The 21,336-nt window shown below is 41.6% G+C and overlaps 1 protein-coding gene across 6 annotated transcripts in view; it reads left to right on the top strand.

Annotated features, from left to right (window-relative positions):
* The window catches only part of septin9b (septin 9b), a 44,299-nt gene extending 24,161 nt beyond the window's left edge, over window positions 1-20,138 (top strand). For 5 of the 6 annotated variants that reach the window (XM_028400264.1, XM_028400274.1, XM_028400255.1 and 2 more), the window contains 9 exons: window positions 7,060-7,239; window positions 9,679-9,807; window positions 9,900-9,981; window positions 10,087-10,224; window positions 13,047-13,164; window positions 15,102-15,197; window positions 15,379-15,475; window positions 17,328-17,379; window positions 18,251-20,138. In XM_028400264.1, coding sequence (XP_028256065.1) covers window positions 7,060-7,239; window positions 9,679-9,807; window positions 9,900-9,981; window positions 10,087-10,224; window positions 13,047-13,164; window positions 15,102-15,197; window positions 15,379-15,475; window positions 17,328-17,379; window positions 18,251-18,467 — 1,109 coding nt within the window. In that variant the 3' untranslated portion in view covers window positions 18,468-20,138. Of the gene's footprint in view, window positions 1-6,563; window positions 6,706-7,059; window positions 7,240-9,678; window positions 9,808-9,899; window positions 9,982-10,086; window positions 10,225-13,046; window positions 13,165-15,101; window positions 15,198-15,378; window positions 15,476-17,327; window positions 17,380-18,250 lie in introns of those variants that run through there. The other variant, XM_028400301.1, reaches the window with a different exon arrangement.
* The last annotated feature ends 1,198 nt before the right edge of the window (window positions 20,139-21,336 follow it).

Below are 21,336 nucleotides of genomic sequence, written 5' to 3' on the forward strand. Positions count from 1 at the left end.
CTTAGGCATTGTTTGTATAAGTAATTCAAACACTGCTTCATAAACACTTCACTGGGATTGCTGCATTTTCCTATTGTATATATTGTGTAACTGGTAGTTGCAGTTTATGTGTATGTCAAATCTGTTTCTTTAAAGGTAAATCCATTCCTGTGGTTGCCACCGGTGGACAGTTAGTGCACTTTTGGCCTGTGTTTTTGACCAAAGTATTTGCCCAGAAGGAATCAGAGAGGAGAGGAGGCGTAATTGTGTTTTACAGTAAACAACCTGGCGGTCTGAAAAATGTGTGCGGTGGCACATTATTTAGCACATTCACAGTTAAAAACAAAGCTAGCATAGGGGCCACTGTATTTTATATTCAGAGGTTTAAAAAAAGTGTCCTGCCCTGTCACACCCATGTCATGATGCTGCTGGCTCAGCAGCAATGCATGTCCTTTCTACAGCTCTCTATCAAAACAATAGTTTGGTCTCTCATGGCTGTCTGTCTCTGTCAAAGCCATGGAGTAACTGTCTATTTTATGGACAACTTAAAGCTACTTACAAAAAGAACCTTCTTTGTGTGTCATTTCTGAAGAGTGAGATGTTTCTCATTTCCTCTCATTAGGCACTATGCAGTTCTTAACATTGAAATATGTGAACCAGTCAGTCCCTTTCCCACTTCATACTTAGTGGTCACTTGATTTACAGCGCTATGGGCTTTGTTTGTCCTCTGCCATATACCAGTTCCCCTGCTGCAGCTGTGGATGGGTCTTGTGGCAGGACCCTCCTAGTTCCCCTTCCATGTTTCTCAGAAATGTTGAGGCAAAGAGTCGCAGCTGTGGTCACTGAGTCTGCAGTACTGATAGCTGCCCAGAACAGCGGGCTCTCACAATGCTACTCAGCACCACAGTGTTTTTGCCTGCTGCGTTAGCCTTTGCTTTCTCATTTTCTTAGTCTCTGCTTACTGTTATTGATCCAAACCTTGCCCTGTCTTGTTGTGTTTTTCAGCTTCTCACTGTTGTTGTAACATTTGTCTCATATTTCATCTTTTTCTGGCCATGACTTTTACCCTCCATGTGTACAGGCTCTTTCTCTCTACTCACTCTTTCCATCTTTTTGAGGTGTTTTTTGGACACGACCAGAAGTTTCCGAGTGGAGAGCTGTATTTCAACGCTGAGCAACACACCATCTGCTTTGCTCCGCACTAGCCCAGGGGTGGTGTTCTCAGAGGGCCGTAACAAGTGACAAGACTGAAAGATGAAGTGGGCCGGTAGCATTCCTCAGATCCTTTTTGAAGCGCCGACTTTTGTCAGCTGTAGCCATCACTGACCTTACTGTACCTTGTTGCCTTGCACGACGATGAGTCTTTACAAAGGATGAAACTCAGTGGGATTATTTATCTAAAAGTCTTCTTTTGAAGTACTGATGTGGTGGATTGAGTGAGAAGGATTTCCTCTTTCATTCTCATGACAGCACAGTGAGAACCTCTTCTATTCTTCCAACTTCCTTCTGGTGACAGCACTTCTGTCATTCCCTGCTGCACACATGGCATCATGTTATCTCCATCAAACACAGCACCATGTAGGACTGAGCTAGTGACCTGTACCTGTTTAAAAAAAAAAGCATACACTGAGGCCAGCAGCACTAAGCAAAAAGATGAAATAATATATTAGAAGGAGAATTGTGATTTCAACCCATAATATTAGTTTCCATTTAACCTAGTTTAGTCTTGTCCATATACTGTATATAAAGAGAAAATATTTCTCAAAAAGGCCAAAACATTTCTAAACTGCCTTCTTTATGTTAATGAAAGGTCCACAGTACTCCTGTCTTTGGTCTAATCTGTAGAAGGTCTGACTGCAGAACCTGACTTGTTACAGGATATATTAAAGACAAAGTGCTGCATCATTCTGTTTTTGTTACAGACAAATCCACTTCTTTTGACTCTGTCCACAGCATAATAAGTCAATACAGCCTTGCCTCCCTGTCTGTCTTTTTCTTTCCATCTCTTCAGCTGTTCCTTGTCTTGCAATGTGCTGGATTGCTGCTGAACAGGCAGGGTAACTTCAATGAAAAGGGCAGCATGGATATTAGTTTTACCCAACATAGCACTGCCTCACAGATATAACAGTATATAGCCTTGCCTAATAACAGTCTTGAAAGAAGAGTGAAGTTCAGGAGGAAGACTTGACCTAAAAAATCCCGAGTGGATGCATAGAACATTAAATGATGCTGACCGGCCTTCAGTTATAGACTAAAGTGTAATTCCTAGAGATAGACTTTAAAGCTTGATGCTGTGTCTGCAGTCTTGGCTTTGCCAGACTCCTAGTTGGTCGTAAAAAGGGCACGACTGGGAAGGTGAGCGTGGCCGACTTGGTGATCTCTACAGAGAATCAGCCAGCAAACTGCAGCGTGGTAGCTGGAGTTTCAGCCAGTTTGCACTGATTGAGAGTGAAGAAAGTAAGTCTGTGTAACTCATTTCATTCTTTACCTGACTGCACGTATAAAACGACTCCATAAAGTCAATATGGGGTACTAAATTGTGCATGCGTTAATCCTGTATTCATTTGACACCGCTTCCTTCCTCTCACTGGATCCCCTTCATTCATCTTCAGACAGCAGCAGGCATAAAACTTAACGATCTTTTCCTTTTTTTGAGGGAGTCACCAACAGGCCAGTGGAAATGTCATTTCTGTTTTTCAAACCATATTTAAAAATTACCAGAGAGGCTTCATACAGTGCACTGTTTGTAGGAGCGGTCACTGAGTGTGTTCGATTGGAGGAGCAGACGTGTACCTTTAATCCCCATGCATCACACTCACTAAAGAGCGAGTAGACACATTAATCACACAAGGAAGAAGATGCATGGTTCATCTACGAAGTCCAAATCACATTTACCCAGAAACAGGTTTATTTATGTCCTTTAATATTTTTGGCATCCCACAGATCAGACCTTTCATCAAAGGTGGCATTGTTTGCCAGACATCAGAGGTTTGATTCGAAGTAAACAACCTGAGTCCTTTCCAGTGTGACTGAAAGTTATATTCAGGGAAGTTCTCACAGACCTGCTTTCATTCATGCATTTATTTCCAGTTGGATTTAGAGTACTGTAGGGCTCAGGGGAACATCCAGAAAGTCCTGTGTGGCTTCACAGAACAAGTATGTGTTGTTATATTGACTGCCAGTTAGAATATGTTTTTTAAAATGTTGAAACTCATAGATTGAGATCTGAATTTTTATCCTAGTAACAGAAAGATCCGACACCCTGTGTCTATGCTACGTGGTCATGCAAATAACATAGGTCAATGCGGGGTCTCCTGGTGAAACTTACGGTTGCTATAGTAACCAAGAAGATGGCTGAAAAGTTTGTTGCAGAAGTGACAACTTCGACCTCGCATTTTATGTTGTATGTGTTTGAACCCACAACGCAGCAGTGCGCTTCAGCAAATGGCCCGTTAAGCTCCTAGTTCAGTTCATCTTGGTTGCATGAAATCTGCAGGATTCTCCATGGTTGTGAAATTTGTCAGTATCAGCGGAACTGAAAGCTACTTTCGGGTTAACTTGCAAATTCTCACAGACAGATGAGTTTCACTGTAAGGAGTGTGGCTCATTTGCACTAAGTACATGTTGCACATATATTAAATCATTTTATTTTGGTCTCCTTCAGCTCATATTTTCCTGTTCTTCCTGCAGCATATTTACAGACAATGTCAGGGACTCCACCAACCAAACAATAACACAGAAATGTGATGATGTGGCTGCTGTGGATCGATGGAAACTGAATTTCTCTGGCTTTAGGAGGCTTCTCGGGAAGACAATGAATGCTTTGTTTCTGGCGATGGCCTGTTCAAGTTTCACCGGGTGAATATTAAATGCAGGGGTTGGATGCGATATGCCTGATGGGACTTTAATGAAGGGAGTGTTGAGTTATGTGTGAATGTGGAAGAGGATCCTTTGTTACAGCAAAACAGCAAATTATATCTGATCGAAGGGGGAACTTTATACATTAGCTTTCCAGGAGAGTTTGGTTACAGTTTAAGGAAAGAACAAAGTGAGTTTTGATGCTTCGGGATAGAGGTTATTGATATCTGTCAGCCAAATGTTTACATGTTACATACTTTTTGAAATCCTAACTTGATGTATTGCTCTTCGATGATGGCTGAGGCGACACAAGAATGCAGCCTGAAAGCACTTTTGTGTTTTCCCGGTCTCCACGGAGCTTTACTGAAGCTGAGGACTAACAAAAATAAATTCGACTGCACTCACTTTGAGACTGGACAGTATCGGTTTTGTTTTGCCTAAAATAATGTAATGGCTACAACTGAAACTTATTTGCACAGGATTTGTGAGGTTTTTCCAGAGCTTAGTCATATTATAGTGATACAAATCCATAATTACCTTACTGAGCAACAGTACTGTACAATACAGAAGGCATCAAATGAGAATGTAACCTTTTAAAGTAAATAAAGGGATAAAAGTGCACTCCTTAGATTTAGTGCAGCTTTTTAATTCAAAAATGGTTCATCGCTGTTGTAGTTGAAGATCGTGTAAACTTTGCAGTCTGCTTTTTCAATAGTTTCAGCAGAGCCTGTAAACCTGCCATCAGAAGAAGAAGTCATACGTCTTGTGAGGAATAAACTGCTGTGGTTTGTCTGCTGTGAAGCTTTCGGTGGCAAACAGGAAGCCAGATAAAGACATGCAACAGAACTGAGTTTAACTGACATACGAGCACTTATCACCAACACCTTTTAGAGCAAACTGTGTTGGATGCTGCACACCATGAATGGATACGTGCACTGTGAAAACACAAGTGATAAAACATGAAGCAGCTCTCATAAGTGCCCTCATTGGAAAATAAACGACTGGAAACTGGAGTAATCTCTTTGATGGGATCTATGCATTCATGCGGAGAAAGACCTTGAACTCATCTGCATTCATTGAACAAAGGAGTGAAGTCAGCTAATCCTGGAGAGAAGAGGCAAAAAAGGGGAGAAATATGCTTATGCAAAATGCTTCTATCTTTAAGATTATATTTACAAAGAAAGACAAGGGGCAGGTCAGATATTAGGATGTGTTTAGGGTTCAGCTTGGGTCCATGGATGCACATGTTTTTTCCCTTTGCGGTGGTTTCATTTCAGAACTTTTATGAACAATTATGTGCATTATTTAAAAAAGTGTAACCCACATGGTGTCTGACTACCAGCTAATCCTTACCTTGTATCATTAGAAAGCATTACTGATGAAAGTCGTTCTTTGTGCCCTGTTAGAATGAGAAGTGAATATCAAAGCAGCTGAGCGGGTTGCTGTCAGACTTCCTTTTTTCCCCTCTTGCACACGTGTCATTTTGTGTTTGCTCCTACGCCTGTGTGTTTGTCTCTGCTGAAGTGTATGACTGTTTGTCTATTCTTGGAGAGCAGCTTTGTATGCCAGTGGATGTCCCGGGGCTGGCATGGTCACAGTGGCCAGAAGGCCGTTTGGCTGCAAACCTAGAATGTGTCATTAAAGCTAATCTTCATTCTGTCATTCAAAAGCCTACTGATGCACTTGGTAATAAGAGGTCAGTGCAGGGTTAGCCAACTATATAAACACTGCACAAATATTTGCAAAATGGTTAAATCGAACCAAATACCTCAGGATTATGGTGTCATTTCTGTGACACAACACTTTTTACAGCAGTGCTGCACTAAATCAGCTCACTGTGAAGTTTACTCATTCTTTGTACGGCATTATTGTGCAAAAACAAAAACCTTTATGTGGTGATCGTTTAGTGATTGATGATAATGGATTTGGTGAGTTTTAGCCAAGCTACACTGTGCACAGTGCATTAGGACTGATGGACTATACAGACCACGGAAGGTGGTGTAATCCTTGCTCATGGTCCAAAACTGTAGCTTCTTTCTAAGTAAAAGTAAGACGCATTCAGTTCAGACTGTGGGTATGTATTTATGTGCACATATGTGATGTAGGAAAGTCCATGATCACAGGGCACAAGCTGTTTAATTAAGAGGTGGATACGTTGCATCCTTTGCAGATAAACCATTAACTTTAACCTCCCTCTGTGTGTGTCTCTCTGCGAGACAGGTCCTTAAACAACCATAAAAGCACCCACAGTGCTACAGGGGCTGCACAAGGTGGTTATTAGTTACACTTTTCCCAAGACAATCACTGGTACCCAAAAGAGGGACATTTTTTTTCTTGTGGGGAAGAGTTTGCAGTTGTTAAAAAAAATGGAAAATCACATGTCTCTTTCACCTTCCACCACACACTTTCCATCCAAAAAAACAAATGCAGAGCAAGGACGCGATATCGGAAAGCCGTCTGTTAAGTCTGCTTCATTTGTATTCATGTTGTCAACAGATGTACTCTTGTGTAAAAAAACATCCCATGTTTATGCCCAAAGGCCTCTACCACAGTTTGACTGCTCCTGTCCTGTCAGCCACACAGGCTGTAAATATGGCCAGAAAGGCTCGTCTCCATTCAGTGTCAGGTATATGTGTCTGTGGTTTGTAGTGTCTGTAACTGCCAACCTCACACAGACACTACCAGAGGTTTCTGTCACAGCACAGGAAATGTTGTCTCCTCCTACTGCAAGCACACACTAGCACGTTTGGCAGAGGCCGAGTCGAGTTTTAGTGTGTTTGCTGCAGCAGTGCTTTGGCACACAGCTTTGGTCTTCTAGCAACTCCTGAAAGTGAAGTGTGTGGTTGTGCTGTTTTTTCTTCAAACCAGGTCTGTTCGTTTTGTCGTTAATAATCATGAGAGGAAACTGTTACATGGTGTAAATTCATAGTTTGTCTGGCTAGGTTGCTAATGTGGTTGTTGATCAAAGTTTGTGCACACTGAGGTGTGGATACACTTCTGTTTTTCAGTTTAGACATTTGTGATGATTGTTGAGTGTATTTGTTGGAAAAGGGACGCTTCTCAAAAGTGTGAATTTGTCTGGTGTCCTGTTTCACACAGGAAATGAACTGTTCAGATCAGTACATCTTCTCACTTAACTGCAGATAAGATTGTACTTCTGTGAATATATCATGCTCAGCACATGAATTAACATTTCTGTTCCCCTTTCTTTGTATCCCACAGGGTCAGAGGTCAGTCTGAGCCATACCATGTCTGAATCCGCCAAATTACACCCCAACCCTCAGGGTAAGGGGGAGAAGACCCATGGCAGCGACTTCAGCTACGTGGGTATCGATGCCATCCTGGAGCAGATGAGGAGGAAGGCCATGAAGCAAGGCTTTGAGCTCAACATCATGGTTGTTGGTGAGTTTGGCACACGTCGTAGTAACTATAGTCATAAAAGGTGACAAATCCAGATGACGTAATGGCCCCAACTGCCTTGTCCTTGATGTTGACACTGAGTTCGTCTATGCCTGGATGATTGGTTAAAACCAACCGACACAGATGTGTCACAGAGGCCTGAATCTCTGAATGCTCCCAGATGTGTTGTGTTTACAGCAGTTATTGACTCTGTGCTGACATCAGCAAAAAAAAATCACATGGGAACACTTTTAATTCATGCAGCAGTGGTCACACAAAACAGGACATGCACAATATGCCTAGTTAACATAATCCAGGTCAGAAGAGTGCAAATTAAGCATGAGAGATGTTTTTTATTTAGTATAAAACCTCTTTTATCGTTATGTACGTGTGGTTCGTTGGAGTATGTTATGAGTCAGCCACCATGGAGCCTTCCTCAACAAGCTCTTTTATTGTGCGTCCATGACGTGGCAAACAAACACACTCGCACTTGAGTGGATAAAGGGAGGCTGTCAACTTGAGAAAGTGGCATAATGATGCCGATTACTCTGACAAGTTAAAGCTTTTACACTCCAGTGAGAGCTCCCGTGCCTCCTTAGAGAGCTACCAATTAGATGCCACCATCAAGTCTGTGTTCTCCTCCACACGCACACTTATCCATGATTACACATGCATGCAGGACATGTACAGTGTGACATGCTGTCTTTAGAGAAAGGATCGTCAAAGTGTGTTTTATAAAACACTGGCATACACTGCCTCATTCCAGCTGTGTAGAAGGTAGGGAGATTTTATGCCCTGCAGGGTGTTGTTGTGAGCACACAGCTATAGACGGCATGTCAGCGCAGCTCCAAGGAGACACGGCATGACAAACAAGCACTTGTTGCATAGATACGGTTCATCAGAAGAGACATATTGATTTATAGCTGCTGTGGAATGAAGTGAAAGTGTAAGACAGATTGCTAGTGAGAAAATGATGGCCATGCAGTCTAACTCAGTAAATGTTTATCTGTGACAATAAGCACCGTAAAGTGCCTGTCTGTTTAATCTTCCTCAGATGAGCATCTCAGTTTTCATTACTGTTGCAGGCAAACTAGACATGCATCCACTTGCACACTTCAAGAGTAAATGTGTAGTGAAATGATATACTGTTGTAATGAAAACTGTAGGCGCGATTGGGATACAGTAGGTAATAGAAAAGAACAATGACGACGTGCATGAGGAGAGTTTAGATTGATTCTGATAGAGGGAGATTTGAGGTACTATGGCAACATATCAAGAATTCACCTCCTCGTCATTGTGATGCCGGTACTAACTTGCCTTTTATATTTGGCACCATCCGTCTTTTCTCAATCCCAATGTTTGGCATTGTTTCAGACACAGAGGTGTGTGGCATTTTGGAGATGTGTGTGATATTAAATTCACCCCTTGTGCAACAGTGCTACAGTGTGCTCAGATAGATCCTTGTTATACAGCACAGAAAGCTGACGTGAAAGGTTCAAACCGCTGTCTTGACCATGTCCCTCTAGGATCTTGTGGCATTTACACAATGCATTTGCCTAATCCCTCCCCTCAGCTAGCTGACCTCAGCCAAGGTGTCAAAATGTGTGTGTGTGTGTTAGGGAAGTGAGGGAAAGAAAATGTGAGCGTCTCCTTGTAGGCAGTGCATGAGTGGACACATGTGAAGTGTGTGTGTGTGCGTGTGAGAGAGAGAGAGAGAGATAGAGGTGGAAAAGCCTGCCCTGGGTGCCACAGAGGACCTGGCAGCTTGGCAACAGTCCACACACCACAGTGATTGCCCACAGGGGCTGAAAGCAAACAGCAGGCAGGGGCCAGGCGAAGTGGGGCGTGTGTGTGTGTCCATTTGTTAATCGGTCGCACAAAACCATTCCAAAATCAATCATTGTGTTATACAGTACTGTAATATAGATATGTGGAAGAACTACCTGCCATGTCAACTTTTTATTTCCAGAATGCATAGCTTTTTATTTACTTAATGAGAGCTAAGTTCTTCTCTATAAAAGGGGTCAAACCGAGGTCCTGATGTGTCTCACAGCCCCCTCCCCCCGCAACACTGAATTCATGTTTACCTTACAATATATCACAAAGACAGCCATGTTCAGCGGTAAAATACATTACCGTAGACATGACTTAAGGGAATTCATGCCTGCTGTATTTTGTGTGTGTGTGTGTGGTCCGTACAACACATCTGTCCTCTTCAGCTTTTACTTCTGACCCTGCAGTTGCAGGCATGAAGTCCCATGTTTGTGGCCGATTCAAACTCTCACGATATGTTAGTGCTGACGTCATGTGATGGCATATCATTTGATTTGAATGAGACTCTTGTCTTCATAGTGTGGCCTTGTGACTTTCTTGGACTGGAATATGTGTTCCTACTTTCTCTAAATGTTGTTTTTGTGTGTGTGTGGGTGTTTTGCTCTTCAGGGCAAAGTGGTCTGGGGAAGTCCACTCTGATGAACACACTGTTTAAATCCAAAGTTAGCCGCAAGTCGGTGCTGCCCAACCCGGAGGAGAGGATCCCGAAGACGATCGAGATCAAGTCCATCAGTCACGGTCGGTTTAATAGCTTACAGCCTACATGCATACAATATATCATAATTGATGTGTCATTATAATAATATGTTTGCATCTGTTTCTTTGTTTAGATATTGAGGAGAAAGGAGTGAGGATGAAGCTGACAGTCATTGACACTCCTGGCTTCGGGGATCAAATCAACAATGAAAACTGGTGAGCTCAGATTACCTAATCTGAAGGCTGCAGCAGCTGCTTGTAAAATCCTTCAGAACAGATTTTCTTTTTCCTCATGCCTGAACTATGTATGCTTTTTTTCAGTTGGCAACCCATCATGAAGTTCATCAACGACCAGTATGAGGTCTACCTGCAGGAGGAAATAAACATCAACAGGAAGAAAAGGATCCCTGATTCCAGGGTGCACTGCTGCATATACTTCATTCCTCCAACTGGCCACTGGTAAGAGTTCATAGTAAAGAGACAAAGCTTATAACATTACATGGCTCTTTAAGTGGTGCTACAGCCATGTGTGCACTCCTACGACAAGCTATTAGCTTCCACATTGGTTAAATTCCCATGATCCTTTGCTCTAGGTTGATGGAGATCTTTTGTGGCACAACAAAACAGCCTAAAGTGCTCTTTTGTTTCTTGCACAGCTACAGACATGAATCAGGGCTGCTGGGAACCTCTCCTCAGCGATTCTCTGTCTACAGCTCTATAAGCTGCTTTTTCTTTTTCATCTCGCTCGCTAATGACCGCATGTGGAACTCATTCTCTCCTCAGAGACACTTAAGTATCACTTGAAGAGTCCCGTTTCACAAAGATTCTCGACTCTACAGTTAACACTGTAGAGGGAGTTTGATCATAGAACCAATGTGATATATACACACACATACACACACTCTGTGTGTGCTAAATATGCCAGTTTTCTGCCTAAATATGTTCAAAACACTGTTACATTTAACAACAAAGTAGGAGGAAACCTGGTTGTGTCTCTCTCAAGTGTCCTTGCAGTACAGTTGACTTATTGAGCCAACAGTTGGAGGCTGTTGACATCATGTTTGCTTTGGCGTGCTTTACTAATTCCAAGGTAACACAAACCACATTTCTGTTGTTAGAGTTTTCAAGTTGCTGTCATTTGTTTGATTTAACCATGATGAACTGTGTGTGGGTCAGGAAGGGCATACAGCCGCACATCCAGACGCACAACAATGCTTGGAGTGTTTGTGGTCTCTCAAGGCCTCTTAGGGTTATATATTATATTATACATGTGTAGATAAAAAAAAACATAGTGCATGCTTACAGCCAGTGCACACTAACCAAGCAGTGACAGACCCATCCTCTGCCGTTACATATTTCTGTGCACTACTTGGCAGCTGACGTTCCTTCTATGATTGGGGGATGACATGTTGTGTGTCTGTGTGTCCCGCTGTTTGACAGACCCCCTCATCATCTGCTCATGTCGGCACAGCTGCTCCTTTGGATAGAGTGTGTGTGTGTGTGTTTCGTGAAGGAGGGGGGGTAGGTAGTGGACTCAAGTGGGCAGTGGGCATGCTAACACTTGTAGAAGTGTGTGGGTGCCCTGGATGATCATATTTCCTCCAGCTGCATCTTTTCATTTCTGCCCCTGTGAATCTTTGTTGCGTAGGTCCACACACATACTTGGGCGTGCTTTACACCTATTTCGACATCAGAAATGCAAACATGTCGGGAAGTGTTTTAGGTGTATAGGATGAAATATTCAGACTAACATACACTATTTAAAAAGCAGTCTGCAGTCATCCTCCCACACACAGTCAACTCCATTATTCTCTTTTCGCTTATTCTCTTTTTTCAGTTCACACAGTAATGTCAGTCGAAGTTTTAAATTGGGGCCTGTTACCAATTACACAGACACGCTGCCAAAAGCTTCTGGATGCCTCTGCTGTGACCAAGAATTACACGCAGAAAAAATGATGACAGAACGAGGTCTTACAGGCCTCTATCATATCGTTTTTCTACAGTTGTGTTCTCCTCAACATCAGTTTGTATTTATCGAGGCTCAAATGTAATTTGCAAGTAATTTGCCTTGAAGTCGCTTCTGTGGTTCCAGATAGAAGAACAGTGCTTAGTAAGGCAGAACACAGCCTTGGCATCAGCAACCATTTCCGATAATGGCAGTCAACCACACTATTTTTCCCTCAGGGCAGTCTTCTTGTTACCTCATTTAACAAGAGAAAAAAGGGACTGCACTTTGACTCTCATCAACTTAGGGCTGGTTTCTGATCCATTATGAAAAAGGAGAAGGCGGGTGGATGGTGGGGGGTGGGGGTGGCAATTATATGCACTGTGCTAGGTTTGTTTTTTTTCCTCATTTCATTTGATCACAGAGCTTAACATTCCCTATATCTTTTTTTTTAACCCCATAAAGCTGCATTTGTACATACATACATAAGTGTACATCTGTGCATACATGCATACTGTACAGCTTATTGTGCGTGCAGCACATATTATCATGCAAGGATACATGTGTGCATGTTTGCTCTGTCATGCATGTGATGCAGCACACATCCTTGTATATTCACTTAATGCATGCAGTTACATAACTGACAGACAGATCATCCCCCACCAACCTATGGTCCTTTTCTTATTTCTTAGATCTTCTATCCTTTATATTTCACATAACGTCTCATGACATATATCCCCTGAGAATTTGACGCTTCACTTACTCTGCTTCTCTTTTTACCTTTGTGCTGCTCTGTTTCCTCCTCTCTCCTCTCTCTCCGTGCTCACCAGCATTTCATCCTATTTTGATGTCAGTCACTGTGGAGAGCTAGCCAGCCCTCTCATCCAGCTGCCCCTGGGTCTCTGAACCAGGCTGGCATGGCTTGGCTGAGGCTAATTGGAGGGCAGAATAGACAGCATGAAGAGAGTTTGTCTGCAGGAACCACTAGAGGCAACACAGACAACAACAGCTGTGTAGAGGAAAAGGGCAACTCTGATCATTACTGCAGTACACAATCATCAGCAAAATGTGGCACATTTGATCAAATATACATTAAAATCAATGACTAAATTCAACTATGATCACAACGGATGGAAACACAAAATTTCAATGCAGCATGTAGTCGATGTAAGAATGCGTGGACGACTAAGTGCAATAAAATGGACCATTACTGCCCTCTAATGGCTGTTCTGTTTAACTACAGCCACAACTAATTCTACTCCTGTAACTTCCTGTTGTAAGTGTGATGATTATTTGTAAAAACAAGCTGTTATATTGTCGTCTTTCTCTCCTACAGTCTCAGGCCTTTGGATGTGGAGTTCATGAGACGTCTCAGTAAGGTGGTCAACATTGTCCCAGTCATCGCCAAGGCTGACACACTCACCCTGGAGGAAAGGGACTACTTCAAACAGACGGTGAGAGGATTGTGCTATGTGTGGATGTGTGTAGGTGTTTTAATGACAGTGTCCTTTTTTTGTTTTAATAAATAAATATTGAGAATAGCCACACCCAGAGTCACAACCAGAGCCACAGAGAGGCTTTAAGACCTCGGCTGAGGTGGCATAAAGAAGAAGAAAAAGAAAGCCTACAGTTTCTTTTATTATTTTAGCTTCTTATTTTGTTCAGGTTTAGAAGGACTTGATTTGACCACGTGTTAGAGCGCCTTTCTTGTGGTTACAAATTGCATTATTGCTAACACATAAAAAATTATTGTTTTGTGTATAGACAGGTTTTCTGATGTGGTTTGAAATTACACGTCCCTGTCATCACACCTTCAAAGTTAAAATAAATAGATGAAACACACCAGTAGGTCTGCATACATAAATATAGGTGTTACATACAGTATAAAAGCTGCCAGGCACCACAAACAAAGGCCAGCTGGACAAACCCACAACTTTTGGCCATCATGGGAAACACTGTACACAGCACGCTCTTTCCAGATGGAAGAAGTGATTATTTAAAGCATTTATTTTCTGAGTGGTGATCCACAACTCTTGACAGCTGGGCCCTCCTTTTTTTTAGATGTGGATCCACTGCCCACTTACCAGCTGAGCAGGCAACCCCTTCATTACCCATGAACCTACGGGGTGACCTTACAGTACAGCCGAGTTCAAAGAGGTCTCCACTAAAACACAAAACTAAAATGCCAAGCAAGCTTCAGTCAACAAGGAATATACATTAGTATACATTAAATACTCTTTGAGAGTTTTTCAGTTTTTAATACATCATTGGAAGTCAAACCCCTCTATATAACACCGTGACTAGTGTGTGTACTTTGTAAAACATCCTGCAGCACTTTAAGATTCATTCATAAACTGGAAATTTTTATTTGTCCCTGTCACTGCGTTTTCTAGTTGTAGATGTATTTGGCTTGGGCTACATTACAGTGTGTTAACCTAACCTTCTTATCATGGCTTCCCTGCTACAGCAGATTATTGCTTCACCTGGCTGAATCTCTTCCTCTGTCTGTTTCGGTTGGAGTGTTTTCAAACCACAGGAGGCGGACAGCCACCTGCCTTCCCCCATCATTTCCTTTATCGTTACATCCCTTCTTTCAAGAGTATAGACTTCCTGAACAGCTTTATTCATCTTAGAGTGGAGTGAAAGCACAATGGGTGTCTTGGCTACCATTTCCTTCCCTTGGTGTCCGTAACACCGTCCACTAAGGACAAAGCAGAGATTGCTCCAAGTCTTAGCAGAGATTGCTCCAGCCGCAGGGCTTGTAGCTGAATTGTTTTGGTTGGCCACACATGCTCTGTGTGACCCTGAAGATTACTGACTAAAAACTTCACATGCCAAATGTTTTTTTTGTCCTCCTTTTTTTTCTGAAGCATCCTAAACATTGAAACTAAATAAGATTTGTTTTTTATTAAATGTTGGTCCATTCCTATAACCAACAGTTGATGTGGCTGTTTTGTAGAATTTTACTCGGTTTGCATCCTATAATGTAGCCTTTAGAAAACTTCCAAGGATAAACAATGACATGTTTGATCAAGGACCAAGTGGAAATTGTCATAAGTAGTAATTGTGGGAGAGAAAAGCCATTCATTAAAAGCACATTTCTCTCAGAAACTTGTCTGTTTTCTCCGTCCATGCCTTAGTTTCAGTCATTATAAAGACATCCGCAGAATAATGTCGGCAGTTTACGAGCCACGCTTCTGTCTGGATGTCTTTTTCCTTCTTCTTCCTAACGTCCAAGATAGCAGCGGATCGTATAATGTATAAGGATAATTTACATTTTAATCACGGTTTTAAACCACTAAAATATCACGCATAATTTTGATGGATAAGACGATGTATTTTTAGATCTAACACTGTACTCCTTTGTGTCTATGTGCCCTTCTGTGTTTAGATAAGGGAAGAGCTGCGAGCCAATGGAATCGATGTTTACCCACAGAAAGAGTTTGATGAGGATGCAGAGGACAGGATGATCAATGACAAAATCAGGGTATGTTCACACTGTCAGATTTTTTTACAGCCACAGTGGACTGTGTCCTTATGTGGCCTCAAATCTATCATCACATCTTAAAAGCCATGATTACATTGAAAGAAGCTAATTAGAGCATATTGTTCTGGTAACAACACTGAGCATTTATATATGTGTGTGTTTACATGTGTGCACTTGACAGGAGATGATCCCTTTTGCTGTGGTGGGCAGTGATCAGGAGTACCAGGTGAATGGGAAGAAGATTCTAGGAAGGAAAACAAAATGGGGCACTATAGAGGGTAATACACACAAGTCCTAAATGCACCACAATGCACAAACTGTATGTATGAAGTGCACAGCTGGTCACCTGACCAACTGAAAAGATAATAGAGAATGAATCACCGGGCTGAAAACACTTTCGTTATGCAGTGTGAATGCAGATCAGTGATGTTATCTGTCCATATAACGGTGCTATGTGCATGCTAGTAGGTCAGTTACCACAATGTACGATAATCAAATATGTGCATTGGCTTTGCAATATTTCTACAAAGTTGTGGAATGCAGCTTTAAAACTCTGTTGTTTGACTACCAGGTGCATGTTTACATACGTTTCTCCTCAGCCTGTATGGGGGACAGCAGGAAAACGATTTACAGGGACTTTCTGTGTCCTCTGGGATGACAGGCAGAAACATAAAACACACACACATACTGCCTCCCTCCCAGACACACTTGCACGCAATAACTTTGATGCCGTTTACACTTGCTGGCCTGTGCTGCGCACTCAGACTGCCAAAGAGGTTCTTAGCTTGTTGAGTGTCCTTACATCACCTACGGGTGTGTGTGTGTTGGAGAGGCAAAGAAATAGAGGGGGGGGGCATCTGTCTGGGCAGGCAGTGAAAAGACGAAAAGACAAAAAGACAGCTGAAGGAGGACTGTGAGTGCTCAACAAAGTCTCCTTCTCATTATGCCTTTCCGTACGGTTATCTGTAGAGGACAAAGTTTATTAGCTGTCCTATAAATGTGTAAATCCTTTGCAAAACAACATTTAATATGCTTTAGATTTTTAAGACTGTACAGGCAGAGTACTGTATATTTGATCTATGACTGCATGTGGTTGTGAAACAGTGTAAAACAGCCAGTGTTCACCAGGAGTATGAACTTAAAATACAAGCAAGAGACATGAGTGAGTACAAATATACTGGAAATATTCAGCTCAGTCAGTAAGGCAACATACTGGAATGATTTGACCGTAGTGTTTTTATAATATAATATAATATAATATAATGTAATAGTGTTTTTCTTTCTCAAAAGATGACATCTTACTATTAGTATCTGATGTTGCGGCTCATAGCAACTCCACCGAGCTGTAAGGTGAGAGGACTGTGGGAAAGAACAACGGCTCCATTCTAGTTAAGCTAAGTGTTAGAGGAGAGAGAGAGAGAGAGAGAGAGAGAGAGAGAGAGAGAGAGCTGCTGCGCTGCTGGACATGTCTGCTCCAACATCATAAATTAGTTCTCATAGGAGAAGCCAGAACTCTCTATATATCACAAGTGGAGGAGAACCTGTTTACTTTCATGGGCTGAGAGAGGGCAAAAAAAGAAGCAGGAACAAATTTAAATTTATATAAGGGACTTTTCAACGGTACCCCAGGAGCAGAGACTGCAGATAGCAGCCGTGCAGCTTGTTACAAGTTGGTAGCATGTTCCCTTGATGCCGCTAATCACCGCTCACAGACCCAGCAGTTATACCACCCTCCTCCTTTTCAAAGAGAATTTAATTTCCTGCCCAGGATTTCAAAGCTTTACATAAATAGCACCCTCCTTTATTTCATTTTCACCCTTGACATAATCTATAATTCAAACATGTGTTAGCCCTACTGGCGGCACCAGCAGCTTGTCATGGGGAGTTTGTTAAAACGTCTCACTTAAAGTTCTTCCAATATAGAGGAGAGCTAAGAGGTATTAAATTACTGAAAAGTGGAAGAGTGTGTTATCTTGGCTTAAGAAAATTGCTGGAGATGTCATGTTGGAGGATGCCCTTCAGTTGACATGTGAGCAACATTGCCATCGTGTGGCAGTTTTTAGAACTACAGGATGTATTTATTGTCTAATGTCATTTCATTGAGCTGTTTCCTCTTTTCTTTCTTTACAGTTGAGAACATCGCACACTGTGAGTTCGCCTACCTGCGAGACCTCCTCATCAGGTAAGCCTCCATCACTATAATCATTCATAAAATTTATCAGGGTGTGACTCCAGCTCCCCGTTAGAGATCAGATCAGATATTCACTCACACATTTTATTTTTCTGAGAATTTGGAAATAGTAGTGACTCTTTAATTTTCTTATTTAGCACCTTTTATATGAAAAAACTGGACTCAAAATATTTTACAGAAACCTAGAGCTTGACCCTGAGCAATGATTTAAGTCAACAGTGTCAAGAACAATTTTCTTTAATGGGAAAAAATTAAGACAGAGAACACGGCAAACTTTTTTTTTCCGTTTGTCGCTTCAACAAATGTTGCACAAACACTGTGACATTTCTAACTGAGCTAAACAATGCACCAAACATGACAACCACTGACAGGTAAATGCATAATATTGACTATGCACCTGTCTGGGGCCGAGACATATTGGGCAGCAAGTGAAGAGCAGTTTGAAGCTTTAGAAATGCGATCGGTGCCCAGTGGTCAGGGAAAACAGCCCATTCCACAGAAGAGCTACTGTCTCAGGAATTGCTGAAAACCGTATAGTGCTAGCTGTGATATAAAGGTCACTCTGCATCAATGCACATCGGTCTGTCAGAGTACATTTTTGAGCACTCTTCAACAACAAAAACAGGGAGATGGTGACCCGGTCGGATGAATCATGTGGACAGTTGTGATGGGAAAGAAACCACATTAAACTGTGGGAAGGAGGGGAAGCTGGTGAAGGCAGTGTAAAGCTCAGGGAATCACTGGGTCCCAGCACTCATGTGGTCACTTACCTTCCAAAGACCTTCACAGAATGAGGCAGCTGGTTTTAATGTTTAATCGACCACATGGACATTTTTACATTTTCTTTCATTCTTTCCTGCAGGACACACATGCAGAACATCAAAGACATCACGGGCAGCATCCACTATGAGACGTATCGAGTGCGCCGGTTAAATGAGTCCAATGCGCTTTTCAGCTCTCAGCCATCTGACCATCCTGCTGTTCAGCCAAAGACCAACGGCCAGCCCGAGCAGCAGCCCAGCACCCTGCAGGCCAACGGAGTGGCCGCACAGCATGAAGCCCTGTCCCATGAGATGTAGATGGGGTCTACTGTGGAGCCAAATCTAAGATATCAGGACACAGCCAGGCACAAAACATTACACTCACACATCTGTTTACATGAACAAGCCCACATCCACACAAACACACACACGTCATGCTGTGAAGACCATGTTTCATTACCTAGAAGGACTACCCAACTACAGCTTTTAATTTATCAGGAAGTCAGAGGGTGGAGAGTTAGTCATGACATGGGCTGATTTCTTATCTTTTTCCATTATGAGACGTCCTCGCCACAGACCTCACATACTGAACAGGACTCTTGTTTTTCTCTATCAGCCTAACTGCCTGGTTTAATCTACTTTTAGTTTACAATAAACCACGAGAAGTTGTCAGGTCGTGTTTTAGTGGATCCATGGACTGTCAAGTTTGCAGTGGAGTGCAAAATAGAATGTGCGTAGATGGACAGTGAAACAAGATTATGATCAGACTTAATTAGTATCAGAGCACCAGAAGAAGAAAATAAGTCACAGAGTTAAGGACAGACGGGAAAATTTTAACAACAAGAAAGAGGTTACACAATTCAAAATGAAATATTTAGGATGATAGTAAAATGAACTAGCAATAACCTGCCTGGTCTGCTTTGTGTTGTGGTGTATAGTATTGTATAGTTACTAGTAGGGATATATAGATTAGGCTTATAGTGTTACAGAGAAAGTAAAGATATCATTGACACCTCCACACTGTAAAAAATGAAAAAACAGTATCGGTGTGGAGACGTTTTCAGACACCTCTTATAATGTTTCCATCGTGTTATGTTTTTAAAAACCTCTCTTTGCCCGACCTTGCTGTCTTTCTATATATAATGCTGATGTTGTGTTTTACAGTTATATGTTGCATTTTACATTGCTCATTTAATGTTGTTTTTATTGCTGATGTTCTAATGTTATTGTATAAGATGAGGGTGCAGCTGTTGTCCCATACAGCCGTCATTTTGTCCATTTATAAACCCAATAAAGTCATTTTTTTCTGTTCTGCAGAGAAGCACATAAAGTATTTACAGCTGATTTAAGAACGTGTATTTATGTGTATGTTTAGTGTAGTCAAGTTTCATTTAACTTTCATTCCAGTTGTTGGCTTACACGAGCTTGTTGCAGGTTTTAAACAGTGATTATAATTAGCTTGTTTTTGTTTAGTTTCCTTCAGTATGTTGTACCTATTTTTGCAAGACTGCACTATATCTAGCAAGTAGAACTGGTCTGTTTTTTTGCACAGAGAATATTAATATTCACCGCCCAATTCTGCCCATGGTTATTAGTAAGAACAGTGACCTTTACACTGCAAGCGTAAAGCATTTCATTAGTCATTTGTGACGCAATTTGTGCCTAAAAAAAACCTGAATTAACAAAAGGTCATTACGTTTCAGAGACATTTGTCAATATTTTTGATCAAAATGTGCATTCATACATACTTGAGAGAGATCCTATAGAGACTACATCTACAATAACATTCTAATTTCCCCCCAAAGAGTTGACATTTTAAGAAAAAATTATTTTCCACACACAAGCGATCCTTATCTAAAGACAGTTAGTGGGTTACCATTTGTTTACTGTTGTATAGTTCGTGTGCAATTTGTCATAGTATTATAGCTCGAGGTTTTATCTTTGATATGCCATCTCAAAGAATAAAGATTAATATTTTTATTGTTTAAAGTTGTTTGTCTTGATTGTTGAAAAGGTGAAGGACGTGACTAAAAGAGCAGACACGTCTCTGTGCAGAGGGTCGATGCCGATACTTCCGAAATAAGCCGCGGTGCCTCTAGTCGAACTTCACATATTGACTACAGTTGTAGCGATCAACAGCGGATGGTGCGGTCTATGGAAGAGAATTAGGGCCACTGAAAAAAATACAAAAAATTTCATGACAGAAAAAAAAAATTCATACAGAAAGGCTTCGGTTAGCTTGTAGCTTGTTGGCTAGCATGTATTAGGAACGTAATCTCAGAATTTTGAGATTAAAGTCAGAATTCTGAGAAAAAAAAATGTTTTTTCTGTCATGACAATTTTTTTATTTTTTTCAGTGGCACTAATCCTCTTCCGTATGCGGTCACAACAGAAGCAATTTCTCCTAAGAAAAATCACAAGAATTGTACAATTTTAAACTAGTGCTTATCGCCCTATGATGTCAGAAGGGGCTGTAAACAGCTACACATCAGTCACACAAAGACAGGAGTTTTTGGTTCATTCATAATAGTCTGGATGGAATCATTAATGAAAAGAAGCAGCACCACAGAGGCAGTATGAACCCAACTGTGAGGAAATGTGACTTTTCACTAGCATCACACCATGCCCACGCAGCGCTGGTTTAACAGGGCTTCTCATTTACACCTGCTGCCACACTCTTTTTCAACTACCCTGCCGATCAAAATGTGTTGACAGTGTTGCTTGTTGAAGGTCATTGTCACCCTTTCACACATCCCAGCTCCTGCTGTGGCTTCCGCTGCTCTGTCTCTGTGTGTAGGATTCGTTGGTTTGAAAGTTCTCTGTGCTGAGGACGACATCACCACGGCGACGAATGACAAATGTGAAGGTGAGAGACAATGAAACCTGCAGAAAGATCAGTATCTATTGAAGACCTACTGAACATTGACACCTCTATCTATACTGTTTTCCAGGCAGTTTCCCCGAAGCATGAAGGTGAGTGATAATGACATCTCTGACACCACTGTGACAGTCCCACATCTCCCTGCCGGTGGGGGTACTACGCCAAGTTAGTGGTGCATGTAAGGCGATATATGTATGCACTTCCTCACTTCATTGGTGCAGCATATTTTCATGTAATACAGGGATTTTTTTTCCTAATGGTAATTCTGGAAATGCATCAATAAATTGGACTAAAATATGTAAGTTT

Source organism: Parambassis ranga, chromosome 1, assembly GCF_900634625.1.
Source record: "Parambassis ranga chromosome 1, fParRan2.1, whole genome shotgun sequence".
In the NCBI taxonomy this organism is placed as follows: domain Eukaryota; kingdom Metazoa; phylum Chordata; class Actinopteri; family Ambassidae; genus Parambassis; species Parambassis ranga.